General features: G+C 23.7%; 1 protein-coding gene across 4 annotated transcripts in view; it reads left to right on the top strand.

Annotated features, from left to right (window-relative positions):
* Window positions 1–22,653, top strand: part of LOC122511627 (nephrin) — a 411,680-nt gene that overhangs the window by 302,374 nt on the left and 86,653 nt on the right. For all 4 annotated transcript variants that reach the window (XM_043627001.1, XM_043626999.1, XM_043627000.1 and 1 more), the window contains one exon: window positions 11,570–11,778. In XM_043627001.1, the coding sequence (XP_043482936.1) occupies window positions 11,570–11,778 (209 nt within the window). The remainder of the gene's footprint in view (window positions 1–11,569; window positions 11,779–22,653) is intronic.

Below are 22,653 nucleotides of genomic sequence, written 5' to 3' on the forward strand. Positions count from 1 at the left end.
ATTGACTAATAAATAGTGATTTCTATTAATTTTTTTCTCAATTTCTAAAATTTACTAACAATAATAATTTCTACTACTTATTTTCTTGTCAAGTAGTAAATTTAACTAATCAATAGTAATTTCTACAAATTTTTTTGTTTTTCAGTTAGTAAATTTTACACTTAAATAGTAACTTCTAATAATTTTTTTCCTTTTAATTAGTGAATTTTACTAATCAATAGTAATTTCTAAAAAATTTTTTGCTTTTCAGTTAGTAAATTTTACACTTAAATAGTAACTTCTTCTAATTTTTTTTCTTTTTAATTAGTAAATTTTACTAATAAATAATAATTTCTATTTTTTGGCTTTTCAATTAGTAAATTTTACTAAAAAATAGACATTGCTACTATTTTTCTGCTTTTTAATTAGTAAATTTTACTTCTAAAGAGTAATTATATTTTAATTAGTAAATTTTACTAATAAACAGTAATTATTTTTCAATTAGTAAATTTTACTAATAATAGTAATTTCTATTAATAATTTTTTTTCAATTCAGTAAATCTTACAAATAAATAGTAATTTCTACTAACTTTTTTCTTTTCAATTAATGACTTTTACATTTAAATAATAATTTTTACTAATTCTTTGCGTATTAATTAGTAAATTTTTCTAATAAATAGTAATGTCAACTAATTATATTCATGTTAATTAGTATATTTTACTAATAATTACTAATTTCTTTTTATTTTTCTTCCATTAGTAAATTTTAATAAAAAAAAGTAATTTCTACTAATTATTGCTTTTAAATTAGTAAATTTTACTAATAGATTGTAATTTCACCGAATTATTTTCTTTTCAATTAGTAAATTTTACAAATAAATATTAATTTCTACTAATTATTTTCTTTTCAAGTAGCATATTTTACTAATAAATAGTAATTTATACTAATTTTTTAAATAAATTGTCATTGCCACTAATTTTTTGCTTTCTAATTAGTAAATTTTACTGAAATAGAAGTTTCTAAAAATATTTTTTGTCTTTGAATTAGTTAATATTAACTAGAAACAATTCGCGCGGCTAACTTCTTACTACCTTTTTTAAATAAAATTTGCAATTTTAAAAATAATAGAATTTAAAAATTTTCTAATTTAAATTTTTGTTGAAAACACTAAAAAAATTCAATTTTTGAGAAATTACAAATAATTGTAGAAATTCAATGATTAAAAAAAATTCTTCTTATAAAATTCAACAATGTTCAAAATTTGAAAAAAAATCTAAATTATCTTTATAAATAACAAAATTCTTCTCCAAAGTTCAATTATTTTTATATTTTTTCAAATAAGGTGGAAAATAAGTTTTCGACCTGATTATAATAATTAAAATTTTTTATGGTAATAATTGGATAAAAGTTGTTTTATATTTTTTGGGCCGTAAATATTTTCATAAATGTCAACAAAATTCTTGTCCTAATTTCAATTATTTTCAAAAAAATTTAATAAAATTGTATGTAAACATTTAATTATTTTTAAAAATAATAAAAATTTCACAGGAATTCAATTATTTTCATAAATAATAAAATTTTTAGAAATTCAATTATTATTTTCATAAAAAATAATTTAAAATTCTGGAAAATAATAATTGAATTAAAATGATAAAAATAATTTTGATGAAGTTACAGTAACAATATTCTTATAATACAAAATAATGATTTTATCTCTCGGTCATTTTTAATTATTAGAAAACATGAAGAAATTGATCAAAATTTTTGAATGTCTTCATTCCTGTGGAACATCCTGTTCCAAAAATAAGATTAAAAATAGGAATTTTGCAAATATTTTTCTTCTTTTTCCAATAAACAAAATTTAATTCAGTTTTTTTTTTATTTTTTGAGCTCTTTTTTGTTTTATTTTTTTTTTATTTGTCACATTGTTGCGCTTCGCAATTTCCAATAAATATAAAAATTTATTTTGGTTTCTCCATTTTTATTGCATTCTTCTATATTTTATTTGTTTTAATTTCTTTTATTATTTTATTTTATTCAATTTTGTGTTTTTGAAACTCTACTTTGTTTCATATTTTTATTAATTAAAAAAATATCCTATCAATTTTGCAAATCAATCCATCAATCCTTTCAAAAATATTTCTCAAATATTCACAATTGTCAGAACGGTTTTACATTTCAAACAACAGAAATAGATTTTTTTTAATTATTAACAAAAATAATAATTCTAAAAAAAAATATTTTTTCATGATTTAAATAATTCTATACCAGTCTGTCGAAAAAATAAAAACTGTAATTGAAAATTTCAAAAAGAATATTACAATAATAAATACAGATTTACTATAATTTTCTTTTTGAAATTTTGTAATTAAATTTTTTCACGCAAAAATTGAATTTTTCCAAAAATCGTTTTTTAATGCGAGCAAAATTTGTGGCGTCAAAAATTTATGCCATCCATAATTTAAAAGGTTTAAAAATAATTAAAAGACTATAAATTTGAAATAACAATATATAGCAGATCTTTTATGAACTCGAAAGTAATTTATGTTTTAAACTCTAAAGCATAGACAAGGTCTGCCTCCACTTCATTGATGCTAATTACTTGGCTAAATGCCAGTGTGAAATTGACTTAATCTAATTAATTAAGCGAAAGTTTAAACTATATTCACATGAAAGTCCAAAAGTCATTCGGACTATAAATCCACTTATTTATTTTTTGTTCCCCACGCCGAAAAAAAGAGTTCAAATGTTAATAATTTTTCTTCCTTAACTTTATTTTCGGAAATTTTCTAAAAGTCGAATTTTATTTTCTTATTTTCAAAAACGTTTCTAAAACACTTCGCAAAAAAAACAAAAATCTGCATAATTTCAATTAGACATAATATAATATTTCACAAAATTTTAGTCTTTTAATGAAAAGAAGTGATGATTTCTATTTGTCATTACAATTTTGAATTGATAATAAAATAAAAATTATATATAATAATCGTCGTGATTCCAGATTTCCGGATCTCTGTCCACACTTGAAGTTAGTTATGGTTATTCTTTTGTTTTTTATACGTTTGTTTTGAAAATTAATTTTTGTGGGTTAAGTATTAGCATTTTTTATGTTTTTAAATGCCAAATTTTTCAATGTTTATGTTATTATTGTACAGTGCTGCCAGATTGGAAGAAATATAGTAAAAACTTGAAGATTGTTTGAAAATTTTATGAAGGCTGTGTATATATCAAGTAATTATGAAAATATTTATAAACATTTAAATAATATAAATAAACCATTTTTTAAAGATAAATTATAATTTTTGTTCTTTACGTTTTTATGATTATAATAATAAATGTAATAATTATTAATTACTAAAGTAATTGTTACTGTTCCATTTATTATTTTGCAAATCAAAAAATGTTATATTTTCAAATATAAACATTAATTTTTTAATTTCAGATTAACTACATAATTAACTATTCTTGTTTATTATTTTCAAAAATGTTAATAACAGTTTTCGAAAGAATTCAATTATTTAAAAAAAAAATTTTATAAAAATCAAATGACTAATTATTTCCAAATTTTTCAATAAAAACTTTGCAAAATTTTAGTCATTTTCAGTGCATTAATTTTTAAAATTAAAAACATTGAAAACTTTTACTTTCAAATTGCGAACAGATTCAAACACAGCAATATTAATTTATTTCTTTATAATTCTTTGTGAAATTTAATTTCATTTATCATATTCTAGAAAAAATTATAACCAAAATCTGAATAAAGTTTTTTGATTAATTTAAAGATTTCTGAAGATAAATAAGAAAATTCTGAAGATTTGTCGTTTCAATCATCTGGCAGTACTGTTATAGTGTTTGATTCAATTTTTAGCTTTACAACTATCATTTACTCTAAAGGTAAATACTTTTCTATAATTTAATGTTAACATTATTTCAATATATTGAAAAAAGTTATTTGATATAATTTACATTCAATTGAATTTTATTTTTATAAATTTCTTAATGCAGAATATTTAGTTTTTTAACTTTTTAATAAATTTTTAACTTGCAAAACTCTAAATAATGTAATTGTTAAAAATATAATATTTATTTTTCATAATTTAAAATTATTAATTATTTTCATAATAATTTAAAATAATTACTATATTATTAAAGACTACAACATAAATTTAAATTATCAAAGTATATTTAATAAAATAGTAATTTAATACAAGTTTTATTTTTATATTTTTTATTATATGAATTTATTTTATGAACTTTTAACGTGTCTTAATTTTCATATGTTTTTAATTAATATGTGATTTATAGAATATTCAACAAATCAATAAAAATATATTGCCAATTTTTTCAATTAAAAATATATTACATCAAATATCTATTCCCAATATTTAAATAATGTTAACATTAAATTATGGACACATACCTGCCGAGTAAATAATAATTATAAAGTTAAAAATTCAATTAAACAACCAATATATAGAATTAAAATTTAGGGGCTATCATACGCCTAAAATTTATCTGAAATTTTTTTTTCTTTGTTTCTAAAAACGAATTTAGAATATTTTTTTTATGCTTCATTATAATATTATATTACATCTTGTAATTAAATAATTAATGCAAGTTATAGTTTGTATTTATACTATAGATATTTTGTTTTCCAAAGAAATTAGAATTAAAAGTTGTTAACTTTATTATTTTTCAATTAATTTAATTTTTTGCAGTTATGGTAGTTTCAAAAGATACGGAACTTTTTGTTTAAAAAGCTAAATGAATAATTATTTTTTTAATTTTTGGAATAATTAAAATTTTCGTAATCAAAATTATTTTGAAAATAAAAGTATAAAATATGTAACAATTTTTGCGAGATTCAATTTTCTTCGTACAACATGAAAGTTTAACAGCAGTAATAGTATTTTAACAAAATTTATAGGATTCACTTAAAATTCGTTTCTAATACGTTAAATATGACATTAAAATTTAGAAATTCAAAATAGAACTTCCATTTGTCTGACTTTCTTCTAATTTATCGGACTCAGTGATTTCTGGGGTGAATTTGGTAAAGTTCTAAAATGATTAATTTCTATGTTGAATTCGTTATTTTGAATTTAGAAAATCTGATGTTAATTTAATTATTTTTTCGTTATGCACGACAAAAAACATTTACCTGGATAAACTACAGATTTCACTTTATTAGCGAAATTTTTCAGTGCTTCAATTAATACTTTAAAAAGTATATTTAAATTAAAATGGCTTTATATTGTTTAAAATAAGCAATGTAAAAGATAAAATTTGCTCAAAAAATAATTTTTCACCTCCTGCTGGTTACCGGCTGTGGCTATTTTTTTATTAATTGTGAATTAAATTAATTTTTATGACCCAGATACTAATTGGAATTGTTTTAGCATGGTGGCCACTAAAAACAGTCAAAAAATTTCCTTTTTCCCGACTTTCCCTGACCAATATTCTGGGTGTTTTTAACTTGGTTTCTAATGAACAATAATTTAAATAAGAAATATATATCTCAAATTATTATTAATAACTACTATTCATTTCAAACAGTTGAGAAGGATGTTTTAAGGATTTTTGAATCAATTTGTAGAAGTAGATAAAATTCTTTATTTTTAAAATTAAATCTTTAATCTTAAAGTAGCTGAGACTGCGGCTAAAACTTAAATTTTGAAAAGATGTTTTTTAGTCAATAAATCCGTTTAGATGCAAAAATATATAAATAGATCAATCTTGTATAGGCCAATTGTCCTCACCAACATTTCATAAAAAAGCTTCTAATATTTTAGCGTAAAATAAATGTTTTGTTCTTTTTTCAAAACTTTGATTTTGTAACATTTTACAATTATAAATTTAATAAACTAAAATTTATTTATAAATAAAAAACAAAATTATGGGCCTAATGACATAAATATACTGAAAAAAAATATTTGATTCAATTAATTCGAATTATTTGCAAAAATTTTATTTGATTCAAATAATTTTTATTTGGATCTAATAAATATTTATTTGCTTCAAATAACTTGAATTATTTGAATCACATTTATTTAACTCAAATAAATCTTAATTGGATCAATTAAATAATTAATTAATTCTAATAAACGAATTTATTTAATGCAAATAATTAGTTATTTGAAACAATTAATTTATTTATTTCACTCAATTAATTGGATATTTGATATAAATAAAAATTATTTGATATTTATATCTAACTATTTCCGTTAGAAAGATAATGCAATTTGACTGTTTTGGCTGTTTAATTTTTAGCCCTAGTCTCCCTTATATAAATTTTTTTTTCTTTTTATAATCTTTACAATTTCCCTGACTAATTAAAAAATTCCCTGACTTTTCCCTGATTTCCCTGACCTATTTATTTTTCCCTGACTTTTCCCTGACTTCCAGGTTTTCCCTGACCAGTGGCCACCATGTCTAGCCATAGTTCAGGTCCAGTAATGTAAATTCTATTTAAATTGAGACCATTAAGTGAAAGTATTTGAATTTAGAAAAAAATTAGAAGTTCGAAGTTCTTAAATTTTTTTGGTAAACTTTAAAGTTTCAAAATAATATAAAATGCGAAAATTTAATTTTCTATAATTGTTAACTTTTTCCACTTTTAATTATTTCAAACTTTTTGTTAAGTAATAATAATTATTTCTTTAAACATTTTTTTAAATAAAATGGAGTTTAAATTGTTTAAAATAAGCAGTTTGATACAACATTCCCGCGCGCTTGCGCGCGGATAGTTTAGCTAGTAATATAATATACAATCAATCTAAAGATAACAAAAAACAAAAGTATAAACAAAAGACAACTTCAGAGCTCGCTTCAGAGTATGAGGGACAGAAAAAGTGAATGATTGAAAGAACATTTAAATTATTATAGTTAATTAATTAATTAATAATTAATTTTACTAATAAATATCAATCTCTACATATTTGTTAGTAAACTTTACTAATTAAAACGCAAGAAGTTATATTAAGTAGCAAATAGTAATTTCTACTATTTTGTTACTCAAATTTACTAATTCAAAAGCAAAAACTCAATTAGTAAACATGTTTTCTAATTCAAATTTAGAAATAATATAAATTTAAATTTAACTTTAAATTCTTATATTTGATTGTAAAAATGAGAAAAAATGAAAGTTTGGAAAATCTAAAATCGTTTTGTATTTGCAGATATTCACATCGGTGTGTATTTTAGATGAAATAATTATATATCTAGAGTGTGATAATGATAAGGCATGAGGGGGTGGAGGAAGAAGGGGTAAATTTAACATATTCTTGTATGTGAGTGTGTATGTCGTCAGATAATAGTTTCATGAAACGCGCAACGTCGAGTTGTGCCGAAGCATTTCGAGACTTGGACATAGATATGCGCCCGTTTGAGGCAGCGAGTGGGTGTCCTGCATAGTTCGCTACCTCGACAGAATTCCGAGATTATAGTCGAGAAGGCTGGGCACATATATGTTAACCATATTGCCCCCGACTCCTTATACCCTACATGTCGTGGATTTTAAACATTCTATAATCCCCTCATGTTGTATATTTTCATTTTTACTCTCGGAATTTTGCATTGTTCGCAAAAAGAAAAAGGAAAATTTTCCCTTCATACAATGCAGATAGATAATTATATATTATACAGAAATATTTTTTTCAGAAATTTTTTGAAAATGTCTTAACAATGTTTTAGAAATGTTTTAAAGATGTCTTAACAATGTAATAAAATTATTTTAAAAAGTTTTTTAAATGTTTTAAAAATGTTTTAGTAAAGTTTTAAAAATGTTTTAGAAATGTTTTTGAAAATAAGAAAATAAAATTAGTAGAAGTTACTATTTATTAGTAAAATTTACTAAAAGCAAAGAATTAGTAGAAATTACTATTTATTTGTAAAATTTACTAATTTAAAAGCAATAATTATTAGAAATTACTAATTAACTAATTAAAAATTAACTAATGGAAAAAAATAAGTAGAAATTAGTAATTATTAGTAAAATATACTAATTAAAATTTAAATAATTAGTTGACAATATTATTTATTAGAAAAATGTACTAATTAGTACGCAAAAAATTAGTAAAAATTTGCTATTTATTTATAAGATTTACTAATTGAAAAAAAAGTTAATAGAAATTACTATTTATTTGTAAGATTTACTGAATTGAAAAAAAATTATTAATAGAAATTACTATTATTAGTAAAATTTACTAATTGAAAAATAATTACTGTTTATTAGTAAAATTTACTAATTAAAATATAATTACTCTTTAGAAGTAAAATTTACTAATTAAAAAGCAGAAAAATAGTAGCAATGTCTATTGATTAGTAAAATTCACTAATTAAAAGGAAAAAAAATTATTAGAAGTTACTATTTAAGTGTAAAATTTACTAACTGAAAAACAAAAAAATTTATAGAAATTACTATTGATTAGTTAAATTTACTACTTGACAAGAAAACAAGTAGTAGAAATTATTATTGTTAGTAAATTTTAGAAATTGAGAAAAAAAATTAATAGAAATCACTATTTCTTAATTATCACTATTTATTTATGTATTTTTTTATTTTATTTATTTTTTTTTTGACAAATTCAAAAGAAAATAATAATTAGTAGAAATTACTATTTATTAGAAAAATTGACTGATTGAATTGAAAATAATAAGTAAAAATTATAATTTCTTAGTAAAATTTACTAATTTAAGAGCAAAATATTATTATTAGTAAAATTTACCAATTGAAAAATAAATAGATACTGTTTATTAGTAAAATTTACTTATAAAAAAAAGAAGAAAAGCAGTAGCAATGTCTACTTATTAGTATTTACTAATTGAAAAGCCAAAAAATAGAAATTATTATTTATTAGTAAAATTTACTAATTAAATTGCAAAAAAATTATTAGAAGTTGCTATTTAAGTGTAAAATTTACTATTTGACAAGAAAATAATTAGTAGAAATTACTGTCATTAGTAAAATTTACTAATTCAAGAGCAAAAAAAATAAAGTATTATTTATTAGTGAAATTTACTAAATTCAAAAGCAAAAAATTTGTAAAAATTACTTTTTCAGTAAAGTTTATTACATTTAAAAAGCAAAAATTCGACTGAATTCAAATTAGTAAACATTTTTAGTAATTCAAATATAAAGACTATGTTTTAATCTATCTGAATAAAATTTTAACAAACTATGAATTTACACTTATCAAAATAATTTTAAACTTATCAAAAGTGTAAAATCAGTCGCAAATTTTTTTGTTTTATTTTTTAAAGATAAGGCTCGAAATGAAGACGGGGGAGGAAGAAAAAAAGGACTTGTAAGAAAAACATATAAAGGAAAATAGGTGGCATTATCCTGCTACAGGAAGTTCTCGAAATAGGGGCTCTATATTGTGAACTGAGAGAAAATACTGTGTGTTTTAGTTCAGTTTTATTACTGAGATTTACCGAGTAAATCTCATGCCATAAACTACAACATTCTCTCGAAAAAGGTCATTGATTTTATAAGAAGGAAAAAAATGCTTCTTTATTTATCTTTATTTGTTTATTTATTTATTTTTTTCTCAAGACACTGAAATGTTTTTTGTTGTTTTTCTTGATATAATACATATAGCAGTTGACAATTATTATTATATCTGTTCAGGAAGAATTATTATTTTTGCAGTACTCAATTTTTTGTTTTTACCAGTGATTTTTATTTTTGTTTTCGATTTTAGAATTTTTATTTCCGAAAATACTAATTTTCTATTTTTGTATTTTTGTATTTTGTATTTTTTATTTTTTTATTCATTTATTTATTTTCACTGATTAATTTTTGTCTTCAATTTATTTTTTTTTATTTCTATAAAATTTTTTTTTTAAATAGGGAACTTTGTTTTTATACGATAATTTTTTTTTTTATTTTTAATACAGCTTTTGATTTTTATAATAGTTTTTATTTTCAGAATATTGATTATTATTTTTGTAATAAAATTTTGACAATTTGTCTAAAACACACTGAGAATGTAATTAGCTCGCTATTGACAATTTCTTTTTTACTTTTGGGAGTTTTCTAACGAAATTCATGTTATTTGAGTATTAAGTATTCACAAATATCGACAATTTACTACTATCAAACAATAGTGTTAATGATAGTGTCGTATTCGTCGAAATAATTATTGAGGAAATCCTACTTCCTCAATTAGTGTCCTTTTCCCTCAGGAAACTATATATATTTATCCAAATATTGTTCTATCATTAGCAACAATTTTTCATTTCCTATCATAAAAATAGACAATCGAATTGTTTATTCGTTATTTTTAGATGTAAAAAAATATCCAAACATAGTGCAGTGTAATTTTTCAAAGTTTTTTAGTCGAATTTTAAAGTATTCTAGTGGAAAATTTTAAAGTATTCTAGTGAATATTTTAAAAGTATTCTAGTGAAAAATTTGAAAGTATTTTAGTGGAAAATTTGAAAGTATTCTAGTGGAAAATTTGAAAGTATTCTAGTGGAATATTTAAAAGCATTTCAGTGGAATACTTGTAACTATTTTAGAGGAATATTTAAAAGTATTCCGGTGGAATATTTGAAACTATCTTAGAGGAATATTTAAAGGTATTCCAGTAGAATATTTGAAAGTATTTTCAGTGGAATATTTAGAACTATTTTAGAGGAATATTTGAAAGTATTCTGATGGAAAATTAAAAAGTATTCTGGTGGAATATTCAAAAGTATTCTGATGGAATATTTCTAGCATTTTTGAATCAAAAACATTTAAAAAATTTTTTCTAATATTTTAAAAATAAAAGCAAATTTTTTTCTTATTTAAAAATTCCAAAAAAATTAAAGAGATTAATTTAATACCGCTTTTTAACTATATATATATATACATATTTGCTTAGATATCTCCACAGTTTGTGGAATAGAATTTCTAAAATTGAGTTTTGATATTATACGCAATATTTCCCTCTGCGTTATCGCGGTCTAATAATCTTTCTCTCAGCGACTTTTGGCCGAGCCCCCCACGTTTACAATTTCAAACAATATTCAAGACCTTGAGCTTCAAGTCTCCCAGTGGAATCGTATGAAACGGAAATTACAATATACGTTCGTTCCCAAAGCAAGAGAGAATCCGAAGGGAATCTTGAGGGTCCTTTCACGTCGTTTATTCGCCATTGTACATGGAGAACAATACGAGAGATTACTAAAAATTCGAAAAGAGTAGAAAACTCGAAAGGCTTAGCGCATGTACGGCATACTCTCTGTGCTTATAAATACATACCTCAATTGCCAATGTTTGTTAGAATATTTTTTTATTATTTCATTTTTTTAATTAAATCATCCTTTCGAATAAAATCTAGTTCGTATTCAGTAATTACTAATCAGCAGTTTTTATATTCAAAAATTGTCTGCTCTCTGCTGTTTATTAATTTTAAAAAAAGTCAGTAAACTCTAACAAAGCAAAGAAACATTTTCCGACTAATAAAATAATTTTTAACAATCGAATTAGAATATTCAAAAAAATAATTATAGTAAATTAAATAAATTGTATATAAATAAATTTATTATATTTAACAAGCAAATAAAATTAAAAAACGTTAAAATTTTTCTTGCTTTTAGTTTTGACATGAGAGGGAAACATACGGAGAAGAAAAGTCCCCATTGGAAGGAGGAATATCTCAAGGATCGTGCATATTTTCGAACTGCAACCGAACCAGCGACTTTGAATATTAATCATATCGACGACAAGGACGAGGGCGAATACAGATGTAGGGTAGATTTCACTAAAAGTCCCACGAGAAATTCCCGAATTCAACTTGTAATTATAGGTGAGTAAATATTTGTTTAAAAAAAATACTTTCACATTTTTTTTTCATATTCAAAAGAAGTAGAACTTTTAGTCCTTAAAAGAAACACATTTTTTTTCGCACGATAAGTGTTATAAATACGCAGTATTAGTAGCACTTTTTATTAATAATACGCTGTATTAGTAGCACTCTTTATTAATAATGCGTAGTATTAGTAGTACTTTTTATTACTAGGACGCAGTATTAGTAGCACTTTTTGTTAATAATACGCAGTATTAGTAGCACTGTTTGCTAAAAATACGCAGTATTAGTAACACTGTAGGTTAGTAATACGCAGTATTAGTAGCACTGTGTATTAGTAATACGCAGTATTAGTAGAACTTTTTATTACTAGTACGCAGTATTAGTAGCACTTTATATTAATAATACGCAGTATTAGTAGCACTGTGTATTACTAATATGCAGTATTACTTTACACATTGCTACTAATACGAAGAGAGAAAGAAGAAAGAAGAAGAATACTCTGTTGGTATTTTATTTAATTAATAAAGAAAAAAAAATTATTATAAAGGTTAATTTACTTGTAATAATAAAGGTATTTCAATTTTCATAAACTAAATAGAAAATAAATGTGGCGTGGGTATTATATATATATGCAAATGTAAATGGTGAAATGATGAAGTTGAAGGGATGATGTTTGCTGTGAAAAGTTTGCATGTTCCCTTGCGGGAAATAAGCGAACGCTTTTCCAGATCTCAAACTTCAGCACCATTAATGTCTTGCTTCCTGTAGAAGCGGGTGGAGCTGTGCCACTTTTCCGGCTCATTAAACGACTCCGCGTGGCGCAATGCGCTATATATAGTCTTCACTTGCCACCCACATGTATTACGTGGCATGCCCGCCCCTGCTTTCTACCTTAACTCCACACAGCTTTTAGAGAGACACACTGCTCTTCTATCTTGTCCGTAAACGAAAATTGTGGGGTCTAGTTCAACAACTACCCCCTCCCCTCTCTTTCCCTCGTTCTCTCTTCTTTTCCTCTCCTTCATTCTCTCTTTTTCTCTCTCTATGTTTTCTTCCATCGTTTTTCTTCTTTCCTCACTCTCTTTTTTCTCCCTCTTTTCTTCTCTCTTTTCTCCTTTCTTCATCTCTCTCTTTTCTTCTTTCTTCTCTCTTTTTTCGCCCTCCTTTCTTTTTTCTTTTCGTCTTTCTTCTTCTTCTCTCTCTCTCTTTTCTCCTTCTTTTCTTTCCTCTTTCTCCTTTCTTCATCTCTCTCTTTTCTTCTTTCTTCTCTCTTTTTTCGCCCTCCTTTCTTTTTTCTTTTCTTCTTTCTTTTTCTTCTCTCTCTCTTTTTTCTCCCTCTTTTCTTTCCTCTTTCTTCTTTCTTCTCTCTTTTTTCTCCCTCTTTTCTTCTTTCTTCTTCTCTCTTTTTTCTACTTTCTTCTTTTCTCTCTTTTCTTCTTTCTTCTTCTTCTCTCTCTCTTTTTTCTCCCTCTTTTCTTCTTTCTTCTTCTCTCTTTTTTCTACTTTCTTCTTTTCTCTCTTTTCTTCTTTCTTCTTCTCTCTCTTTTCTTCCTTTTTGTATCTCTCTCTTTTCTTCTCTCTTCTTTTTTACACTACGTAAATAGTACATATTTTTAACATTCAATTCTCTCTCCTATTCTTCCCTTTTTCTCTTCCTTATAGAGATGAAGAAATGAAGAAAAAAAGGAGGGAGAGGATTCTCCCATCCATTCTGAATATTTTTTCTTGTTCTTTCTCTCTCTCACTCTCTTCTTTTGAAATTTTCATCCCTTAACATCCTCTACACATTCTTTTCCGTTAGACCCTTATCAATCAAGCTGACCCTTTTACTGTCTTTCTAAAATTCAACGCCGCAAACAATTCCCCTTTTTTCCTATGCTCTCTTGTCTTTCAATATTTAGACAGTACTCCACACATTTAAGTTCTTGGTTGCTCGCCATTTTATTTCACATTGTTTCGCAAAATTTTCAGCCTCTACTTGTCGAGAAAAAAAGAACAAGAGGGCGGAAAAATTAGTTTGCAAATTAAGCTATTATAATAATTCTAATATTAATAATAATAACAATAATATTAATAAATACGTCTTACTAATAATTTACTTCAACTAATTGAAAAATAATAATAATAATAAAATACTGCGTCTGTCTAATGATTGACTTTTACTACTGAAAAGATAATAATAATAAAAAAATATACGTCTGACTAAAAATTTACTTCGACTACTGAAAACATAATAATTCTAATAAAAAGTATAACTCTGACTATTAATTTACTTTAACTACTGAAAGCATAATAATACTAATAAAAAGTATAAGTCTGACTATTAATTTACTTTAACTACTGAAAAGATAATAATAATAAATATATCTGACTATAATAATTGACTTTGACTACTGGAAGGATAAAAAATAATAATAATAATGAAAGGCTACGTCTGCCTAATGATTTACTTCAACTAATGAAAGGATAGTAAAAATAATAAGAAGGCAACGTCCAACTAATAATTAACTTCAACTACTGAAATATGATAATAATAATAAAAATATAATAATATATGTCTGACTAATAATTTACTTTGACTACTGAAAATATAATAGTAATAAAATATACGTCTGACTTATAATTTACTTCGACTACTAAAGGATAAAACAAAAAAATAATAATGAAAGGCTACTTCCGAATAATAATTGACTTAAACTACTGAAAAATAATAAAATTCGTCTGACTTATAATTTACTTTGACTACTGAAAATATAATAATAATAATAATAGTAATAATAATAATAATAAATATACGTCTGACTAATAATTTACTTCGACTACTGAAAATATAATAGTAATAATAATAAATATGTCTAACTAATATTTGACTTTAACTACTAAAGGATAAAAAAAAATAATAATAATGAAAGGCTACGTCCGACTAATGATTTACTTCAACTACTGAAAGGATAAAAATAAAAATTTAATAATAATAAAAAGCTACGTCCGACTAATAATTGACTTAAACTACTGAAAAGATAATAATAATGAATATGTCTGACTAATAATTTACTTCGACTACTGAAAATATAAATAGTAATAATAATAAATATGTCTGACTAATAATTTACTTTAACTACTGAAAAGATAATAATAATAAATATGTCTGCCTAATGATTGACCTCAACTACTGAAAGGATAAGAAAAATAGTAATAGTAACAAATTACATCTGCCGATGTATTAAATTAATCGATTTCAACTACTGAAAGGATAATAATAAAAATAACAATAATAATTACATAAATATTAATAATAATAAAATACTGTTAATAATTTCAATAATAAAAAAATAAATAAAATAAAAATATTCTATGAAAGCCACGAATCAAATTGTCGGAAAAAATTATTGATTTTCAATTTTAATAAATTGGAAACGAACTGTAAAGACCAGTAATAATGGAACATTTTTTCTTTTCTTTAAAGAAATATAGCGAACGTAAGTGAAACGGAGAATAAAAGTTAAGACGCAATGAAAAGTCAAGCACGACTCGTGTATTTTTTTTTTTTTTTAGTAGCAGTAATAATAGTAGTAGTAGTAGAAATTTTCTTTTTTTCTCGCTGTTCCTTTCCCCCCTCCTTTTTTTGCTCTTTCTCTCACTCTTTCTCTTTCTCTCACTCTCTTCGACTTATATTTTAGCATCCCCTTTTTCCCTTGGGCTCCTTCGCTTTCACGTTGGCCGTTTGAACTAGAGTCAAATCTTCGAGCCGTGCTAAGGCGGTGCTCTTAAGAAGCTTTCGAAGAAAAAGCTCGTTACTCTTGAGATTCTGTAGAAAGGTTCTCACTACCCTGAAGACCTCCGCCCCCTCCACCCCACACCCTTTTGACTCCCACTCTTTCCACAATTTTTTCCTTTTTTTTTTTCTTTTTTTTTTCGTTAAGACTTGGCCGCTTACAGTCTAGTCTTTTCTTGTTGACCCTATCTCTCTTCTGAAAGGTCCAATTCTTTTGCTCATTAATGACTAATTATTTTAAAGCTTTCCCCCTTTTCTGAATGACACTCACAGTATTTTATTACATTGGTTTTTTGAGCAAAAAAAATGAAAGTGTCGATCGTAAGGATTAGTTTCTTTCATTCGTCGTTTTTTTCTTCAAGTAAGTGTCATTTTCTTTTCTTTTTTTTTTAATTGAAATTGAGAGAAATTTTCTCTTAAAAAAGGGTGCTATAAAGAAATGAGGAAAAAAAAGTGGTGGTGGTAGTAGAGGATTAAATTATTTCTTATTGAAAAGAGAATGGGGGTAATAAAATAAAATTTAATGTTAGAATGTTCGAGTAGAGTTTTTTCATATTAGAAAATTTAATTGCTGACGTATTCTGCAGATATAATGCAAAATTGAGTATCTGGGGTGCTATTTTGTAATTTTACTTTCACTTCACTTCACTTCACCTAACTTTCACTTCATCTCGATTTCACATCACTTCGATTTCAAGTGAAGTGAAAGGGAAGTAAGTGAAGTATAAGTACTTCACTTACAGGCTTTGCAATTATCTACTAAAACCTACTATTTACTACTTTTTTCACGTTATGCCACTATTTGGGTACTTTTTTCAGATTTCAGCCACTAAAAGCTACTATTTCTGTTTTTTTTTAGAATTTTCACTACTTTAAATTCGATAATGCTAGAATTAAAAAAACTATAATCTAATTCTTAAAAACGATTCAATTATTTTCAAAAAATATTCGAAATTCAATTATATTCAATGTCTAGTATTTCCATAAAATTTCCCAAAAAGAATTCAATTATTTAAAAAAATTTTTAATAAAATTCATCCAAAACTCAATTATTTTCATAAATAATAAAATTTCCACAAGAATTCAATTAATTTAAAATAGCATTTTTAACAAAAATTCGAAAAAATCAATTATTTAACAAGATATTTATACAGTTCTTCAGAATAATTCAATTACTTTCACAAATAATAACATTTTTCATGGAAATTTAATTTTTTAAAAACATTTTTCATAAAATTCTAAGCAAGAATTCAATTATTGAAAATAGAATTTTCATACTATTTATTATATTTTGGAAAAATTAATTATTTAAAACAATGTTTATAAAATTCTTATGAAGAATTCAATTATTTTTAAAAATAAGAAAATTTTTCACAGAAATTCAATTCTTTTTACACATTTTAATAAAATTTTCCGCAATAATTCAATTATTTTTATAAATAATAAAATTCTTTTATGGAATTCAATAATTACTTAATTTTAATAATATTATTAAATTTTAATAATTATTTCTCTGCAACTATTTAATTTGTTTTTAAATAATAAAATTCATCGCAGGATTTCAATTATTTTTTATACAATTTTACAGGAATTCAATTTTTTCAAATATTTTAATAAAATTGTTCGAAGGAAATCAATTATTTTAAATACAATTTTAATTAAATTTTTTTTAAATAGTTCAATTATACTTTTAGATTTTAATAAAATTCTTCCCAAGAAATAAATTATTTACATAAATAATTCTTCGAAAGAAATCAATTATAATAATAGTTAGATGTTATTGTAGAATTCAATTATGCCGATAAATAACAAAATTATTCCCGAAAATTTAATTATTTTGAGGCGTTTTAATAAAATTCTTTTCAACTATTCAATTATTTTCATAAATAATAAAATTCATTGCAGGATTTCAATTATTTTTGATACAATTTTACAGAAATTGCTCAAAAAAAGTCATTATTCTTAAAAATTTAATTTCAGTTTGTCGAAATAATCAATTATTAAAAAAAATTTTTTTTAATTATTTGGAAGAATTCAATTGTTTACAAAAATAATAGAACTTTTCACAGGAATTCAATTATTTTAAAATATTTTAATAAAATTGTTGGAATCAAATCAATTATTTTAAATACAATTTTTTTGAAATAATTCAATTGTTCTTTTAGATTTTATTAAAACTCTTCAGAAGAATTCAATTATTTACATAAATAATTCTTCGAAAGATTTCAATTATTAAAGATAAATAACAAAATTATTCCCGAAAATTCAATTATCTTGAGGCATTTTAATAAAATTCTTTGCAAAATTCAATTATTTTCATAAATAACAATATTCATCACAAATTTAATTATTTTAAATAATTCTAATAAAATCGTTCGCAACAATTCAATTATTTTCATAAATAAAAGAATGCGTTTCAGGAAGGAATTCAATTATTTTGAAAAAAGTTTAATAAAATGCCACACAGACATTTAATTATTCTCAAAAATTTTAATAGAATTCTTTAAAAAATTTAATTATTTTTAAAATCTTTTCACAATTCAATGATTTTCAATATCTACTATTTTAAAAAAAAATTCCAAACAGAATTCAATTCTTTAACAAATTTTTTGTAAAAATCTTCTTAAGAATTCAATTCTTTTCATGAATAATAAAAATTCCCCAGGAATTCAACTATTTAAATTAGAATTTGCATAAAATTAGTCGAAAGAGATGAATTATTAAATTTTTTTTATAAAATTCTTCACTAGAATTAAATTATTTTTATAAATATTTAAATTCTTTCATGAATAATAAATTATAAAATTCTTGTCAAGAATTAAATTATTTTTATAAATATTTAAATTCTTTCATAAATAAGAAAAATCGTTGCAGGAATTCAATTTATTAGTAGGATAAGAATGAAGTAAATATTTTTGATGAAAATTAGGAAAAAGCCAGGAGAATAAAATATAGAATGGAATTTTTGTCAGTTTTGTGAAGTTTCTAAAATGAGTTTTTCGGTCGTCAAGTTTAATTTTCCGATAGCTACTTTTTTACTAATTTTTTTTTTAGTTTAAAAACTAGTTTTTGCTACTTTTTTAAAATTAACGATCGAGTGCGAAGTCTGCACTTATTTTACTTTACGTCACTTTCACCTCGATTTAAATTCAAGTAAAGTGAAAGTGAGGTGAAATAAAGTGAGGGTGAGATGAAATAAAGTGAAAGTGAGGTGAAATAAAGTGAAAGTGAGGTGAAATAAAGTGAAAGTTAGGTGAAATAAAGTGAAAGTGAGATGAAATAAAGTGAAAGTGAGATGAAATAAAGTGAAAGTGAGGTGAAATAAAGTGAAAGTGAGGTGAAATAAAGTGAAAGTGAAGTGAAATAAAGTGAAAGTGAGATGAAATAAAGTGAAAGTGAGGTGAAATAAAGTGAAAGTGAAGTGGAATCACAAAATAAAACCTCTGCGCCTACTTGTAATGTAATTTACATTTTTTCAAAAAAAAATTCAACTATTTGATATAAATATGTGAACAGTGCAAAACAAAAATAAATATTTCTTTTCAGCTACTCAGAGATACCGAAAATGTTATTGTGTCGAGTTGAGAATAGTTTGACAACTCGACAGCCCGGTTGCTCTCTTTCCTGAATGTTGATGCACGCACGATAGTGTAAAAGTACCTCGTTTCTCACTCGATACTTGTGTTTCTTGTACCCTAACGCCTTATCGGGAATAGCGCGGAAGAAGGTCGAGGGAATAACTTCCTAAGTGCACCTCTACACGCATCCAACTAATTGGCACGATCCCATTACAGACAATTAATTCTCTCTTCGCGAGTGGGGCCGGGACTAGAAACTTTAGCTCTAGTGCAGAATAATTTTCGGGGAGTTTAACCTCTTACAACCACGAAATATGTTTTTCATTTACGTCAATTCGAAATTCCTCATTCCTGGCATGAAAAATTTATTAATTTTCTCCCCCTTCAAAATAAAATTCAACGAGTACTTTTGTTTACTTTTGCTTACTTTTGTTCATTTTATAACTGGATGGAAAAATTTTTGCAAAACAATTTTTTTTGCATTATTTTAGGAAACTTTTTTTTCTTTTTTTTTCTTCTCTCTCCTCTTTTTTCTCTTTTCTCTCTCTCTTTTCTTTTTTTCTCCTAAATTTTTTTTGCAGAGAATAATAAATAATTTTCTCCATATTATTATCAATTTTTTTTCGTAATGATAAAAATGATAAAATTGAAAATACTTCAGAATTTAAATTGAATACTTTTGATTGGTTTTGAAAAAAAATCCAATGTCTATAATTATCGTCTAAACGGGAAATGAAAATTCCGCACTGGTAACCACTATTTTTTCTATATAAATTTTCTTCTTGTAATTTTCCCTTGGAGAACAATTAATAAAACGGAACAATAATTTACCGAAAAGACAATAAATAAAGCTCTAGGAGTGATATAAAGGGTTGATAAAGTAATTATCGTTAATTATCAATCTTGATTATAAAGCTTTAGCTAAAGTGATACCCTAATTCAGTGCTTAGGACAAAACTTGAGATCTCTAATGTTAGTTGTTCGTGACTTAAATCCACTTTAATGGCTTTTAATTCTGTCACAATGTCTTTTTCATCCTTTTTTTCCTTTTCTTTCCATTTTTTCTATTTGCCCTTTTTTTTCAAAATTTACATCTAAATTTTTCTTGTTCCCCTTTTTTTCAAAATTTACATGTAAATTTTTCTTTTTCAAATTGAAAAATCTTCATAAGACATGAAGAAACAATATAAATTTTTTTTTTCAATATTCTAAAAAAGTAGTTTCTCATTTTAATGTTTCATGAGAGAGTAAGTGAAAAAAATTTCCGAGATGGAAAAAAGGAAAAAAGCGTGTCACGAATTTTAATCGTAAATTCTTTCTAGAAAATGAGCTACTACCTCTCACGCACAATAAAGAATTTAATCATGAAAGCGTTGAGGTTAAAATTATTAACATTTCTTTCATGCTTTTAATACTTTTATCACTTTAGTGCTTGAAATTAATTTAAGTCTATAAATGTTGTCTTATTTTATTTTATTCTCATTTTCTTTCTCTCATTTTTTTTCTCCTTCTCTTCTTTTTTTTTGCAAAACTTTTCAGAAATTTTAATAAAACTTTTAATTAATTTACAAAAAAAAAAAAAAAAATGGAGAGAAAAAGGGATGAAAAATGTAGATACTTTTTCTGAATTATCTATTTTTGAATTAATTTAATTAGAAAAATTGTTATTACTCATCTCTAAATTTTAAATTGGTAAAAATGTTTACTAATTTGAATTAGTGACTGACTTTTTGCTTTTGAATTAGTAAACTTTGGTAATAAATTCGTAGAAATTACTATTTATTCGTGAGCATCATCCATTTTTTTTAAATTAATAAAAATTAGTAATAAAATTCGTGACTGACTTTTTGCTTTTGAATTAGTAAATTTTACTAAAAAATTAGTAGAAATGACTATTTATTATTAAAATTTACTAATTCTTTTTTTTCCATCCTACTAATAATTTACTAATTTAATTACTAATTATATATTAAATTTTACTAATAAATTAGTAAAATTAATTAGTAAATGACTATTTATTAGTAAAATTAATTAATTTAAAAGCAAAATCTCAGACGCAAATTCATATTAGTAATTAGTAAATATTTTTACTAATTCAAATTTGAAGAGTCTATTCAATTATTTTTCTGTCTTTAAACAATTTAGTAAAATACTATAGGAAATTATTAGTTCTGTAAAAAATTACCTAATGAAGTATAAAAAAAACTATTTTTTATACAAAATTAATAAAGTAATAGGGACAATTATTTTTTCATACTAAGTTAATAGAATAATGGGGTCAATTATTTTTTAAATTAGAAATTAATAATAAAGTAAAGAAAATTCCATAATTAGTGGAAATTAATTTTTTAAATAAATAACCGTCAATTTTATTTTATTTAGAATTTACTCCAAAATAATTTACTCCAAAAAAATGGTAGTTTGAAATTACAACGAAATTCAAAACAAGTTTAAATAAAAATTTTAAATCAAAACGACCTAAAAAAAATCCAAAACAAAACGAGTTTCAAAAAAAAAATAAATAAAACTACCTTTGAATTCATAGAAATTTATTTTTATCGAAATTCAATGAATAAAAAAAAAAAGTTCACTTTCAAAAAAGGACATTTTATTCAAAAGTACCTATAAAGAGAAACAGTTTCAATTTACGTGGAAAAGAATTGAATAAGTGTGAATTTAAAATGAAAGTGGAGGGTGTGGGAGGGGAGAGAAAAGTGATAGTGTAAAAAGTGTATTATTAAGAGTTCTAAAATATTGACGATGAGCTTAAACTCGATGGTACGACGTGTTTTCCTATCGAAAATGGAAATTATTGAGGGCGTTAATATAACGGAAAAAAAAAGTTGTTAGGAAGGAGCAAAAGAGGGTGAGAGAGTGAGAGAGAGTGAGAGAGGGAGAAAGGGAGGGAAAGAGAGATCAGAATGAGAATAGCAAACAGAGCGAATAAAAGTGCAATCGAATGTGTACATTATTATCTAGGATCAAGGGGGCTTAACGTCCCTACACTATCGATTGGCCTAGACTATTGACGACACTCTCATTTCTCTGAACACCGAGGTAGATAATATCAATGTTTATCAAACTGCATTTTTACCTTTATTGCCGTACACAAAAATCCTTTTTCTATATCGACATTAACAAAAAACTAGTTCATTTTCACTTTGTATTATGAATTGTCACACGATTTTTTTCCACAAATAAAAAAAAATACTTATTTTTTATTATTATTATTTTTATTAAACAAAAAAAGAAAATTATTTTTTTGTCTAATTTTCTTTTTTTGAAATTCAATACAACAGCGAAATTTTTTTTTATTTCTTTGAATATTCTGAAATGTTTTTTAATTTCTTTGAGTACTCTGGAATATTTTTTTATTTCTTTTAATATTCCTTCAAAGAATACATTCTAAAATATATTTTTCTATTTCTTTTAATATACCTTTCCAGAATACATTCTGAAATATGTTTTCATTTCTTTTAATATTCCTACAAGAATATAATCTGAAATTTTTTTTCATAT

Source organism: Leptopilina heterotoma, unplaced genomic scaffold (genome assembly GCF_015476425.1).
Source record: "Leptopilina heterotoma isolate Lh14 unplaced genomic scaffold, ASM1547642v1 Lhet_88, whole genome shotgun sequence".
In the NCBI taxonomy this organism is placed as follows: Eukaryota; Metazoa; Arthropoda; class Insecta; order Hymenoptera; family Figitidae; genus Leptopilina; species Leptopilina heterotoma.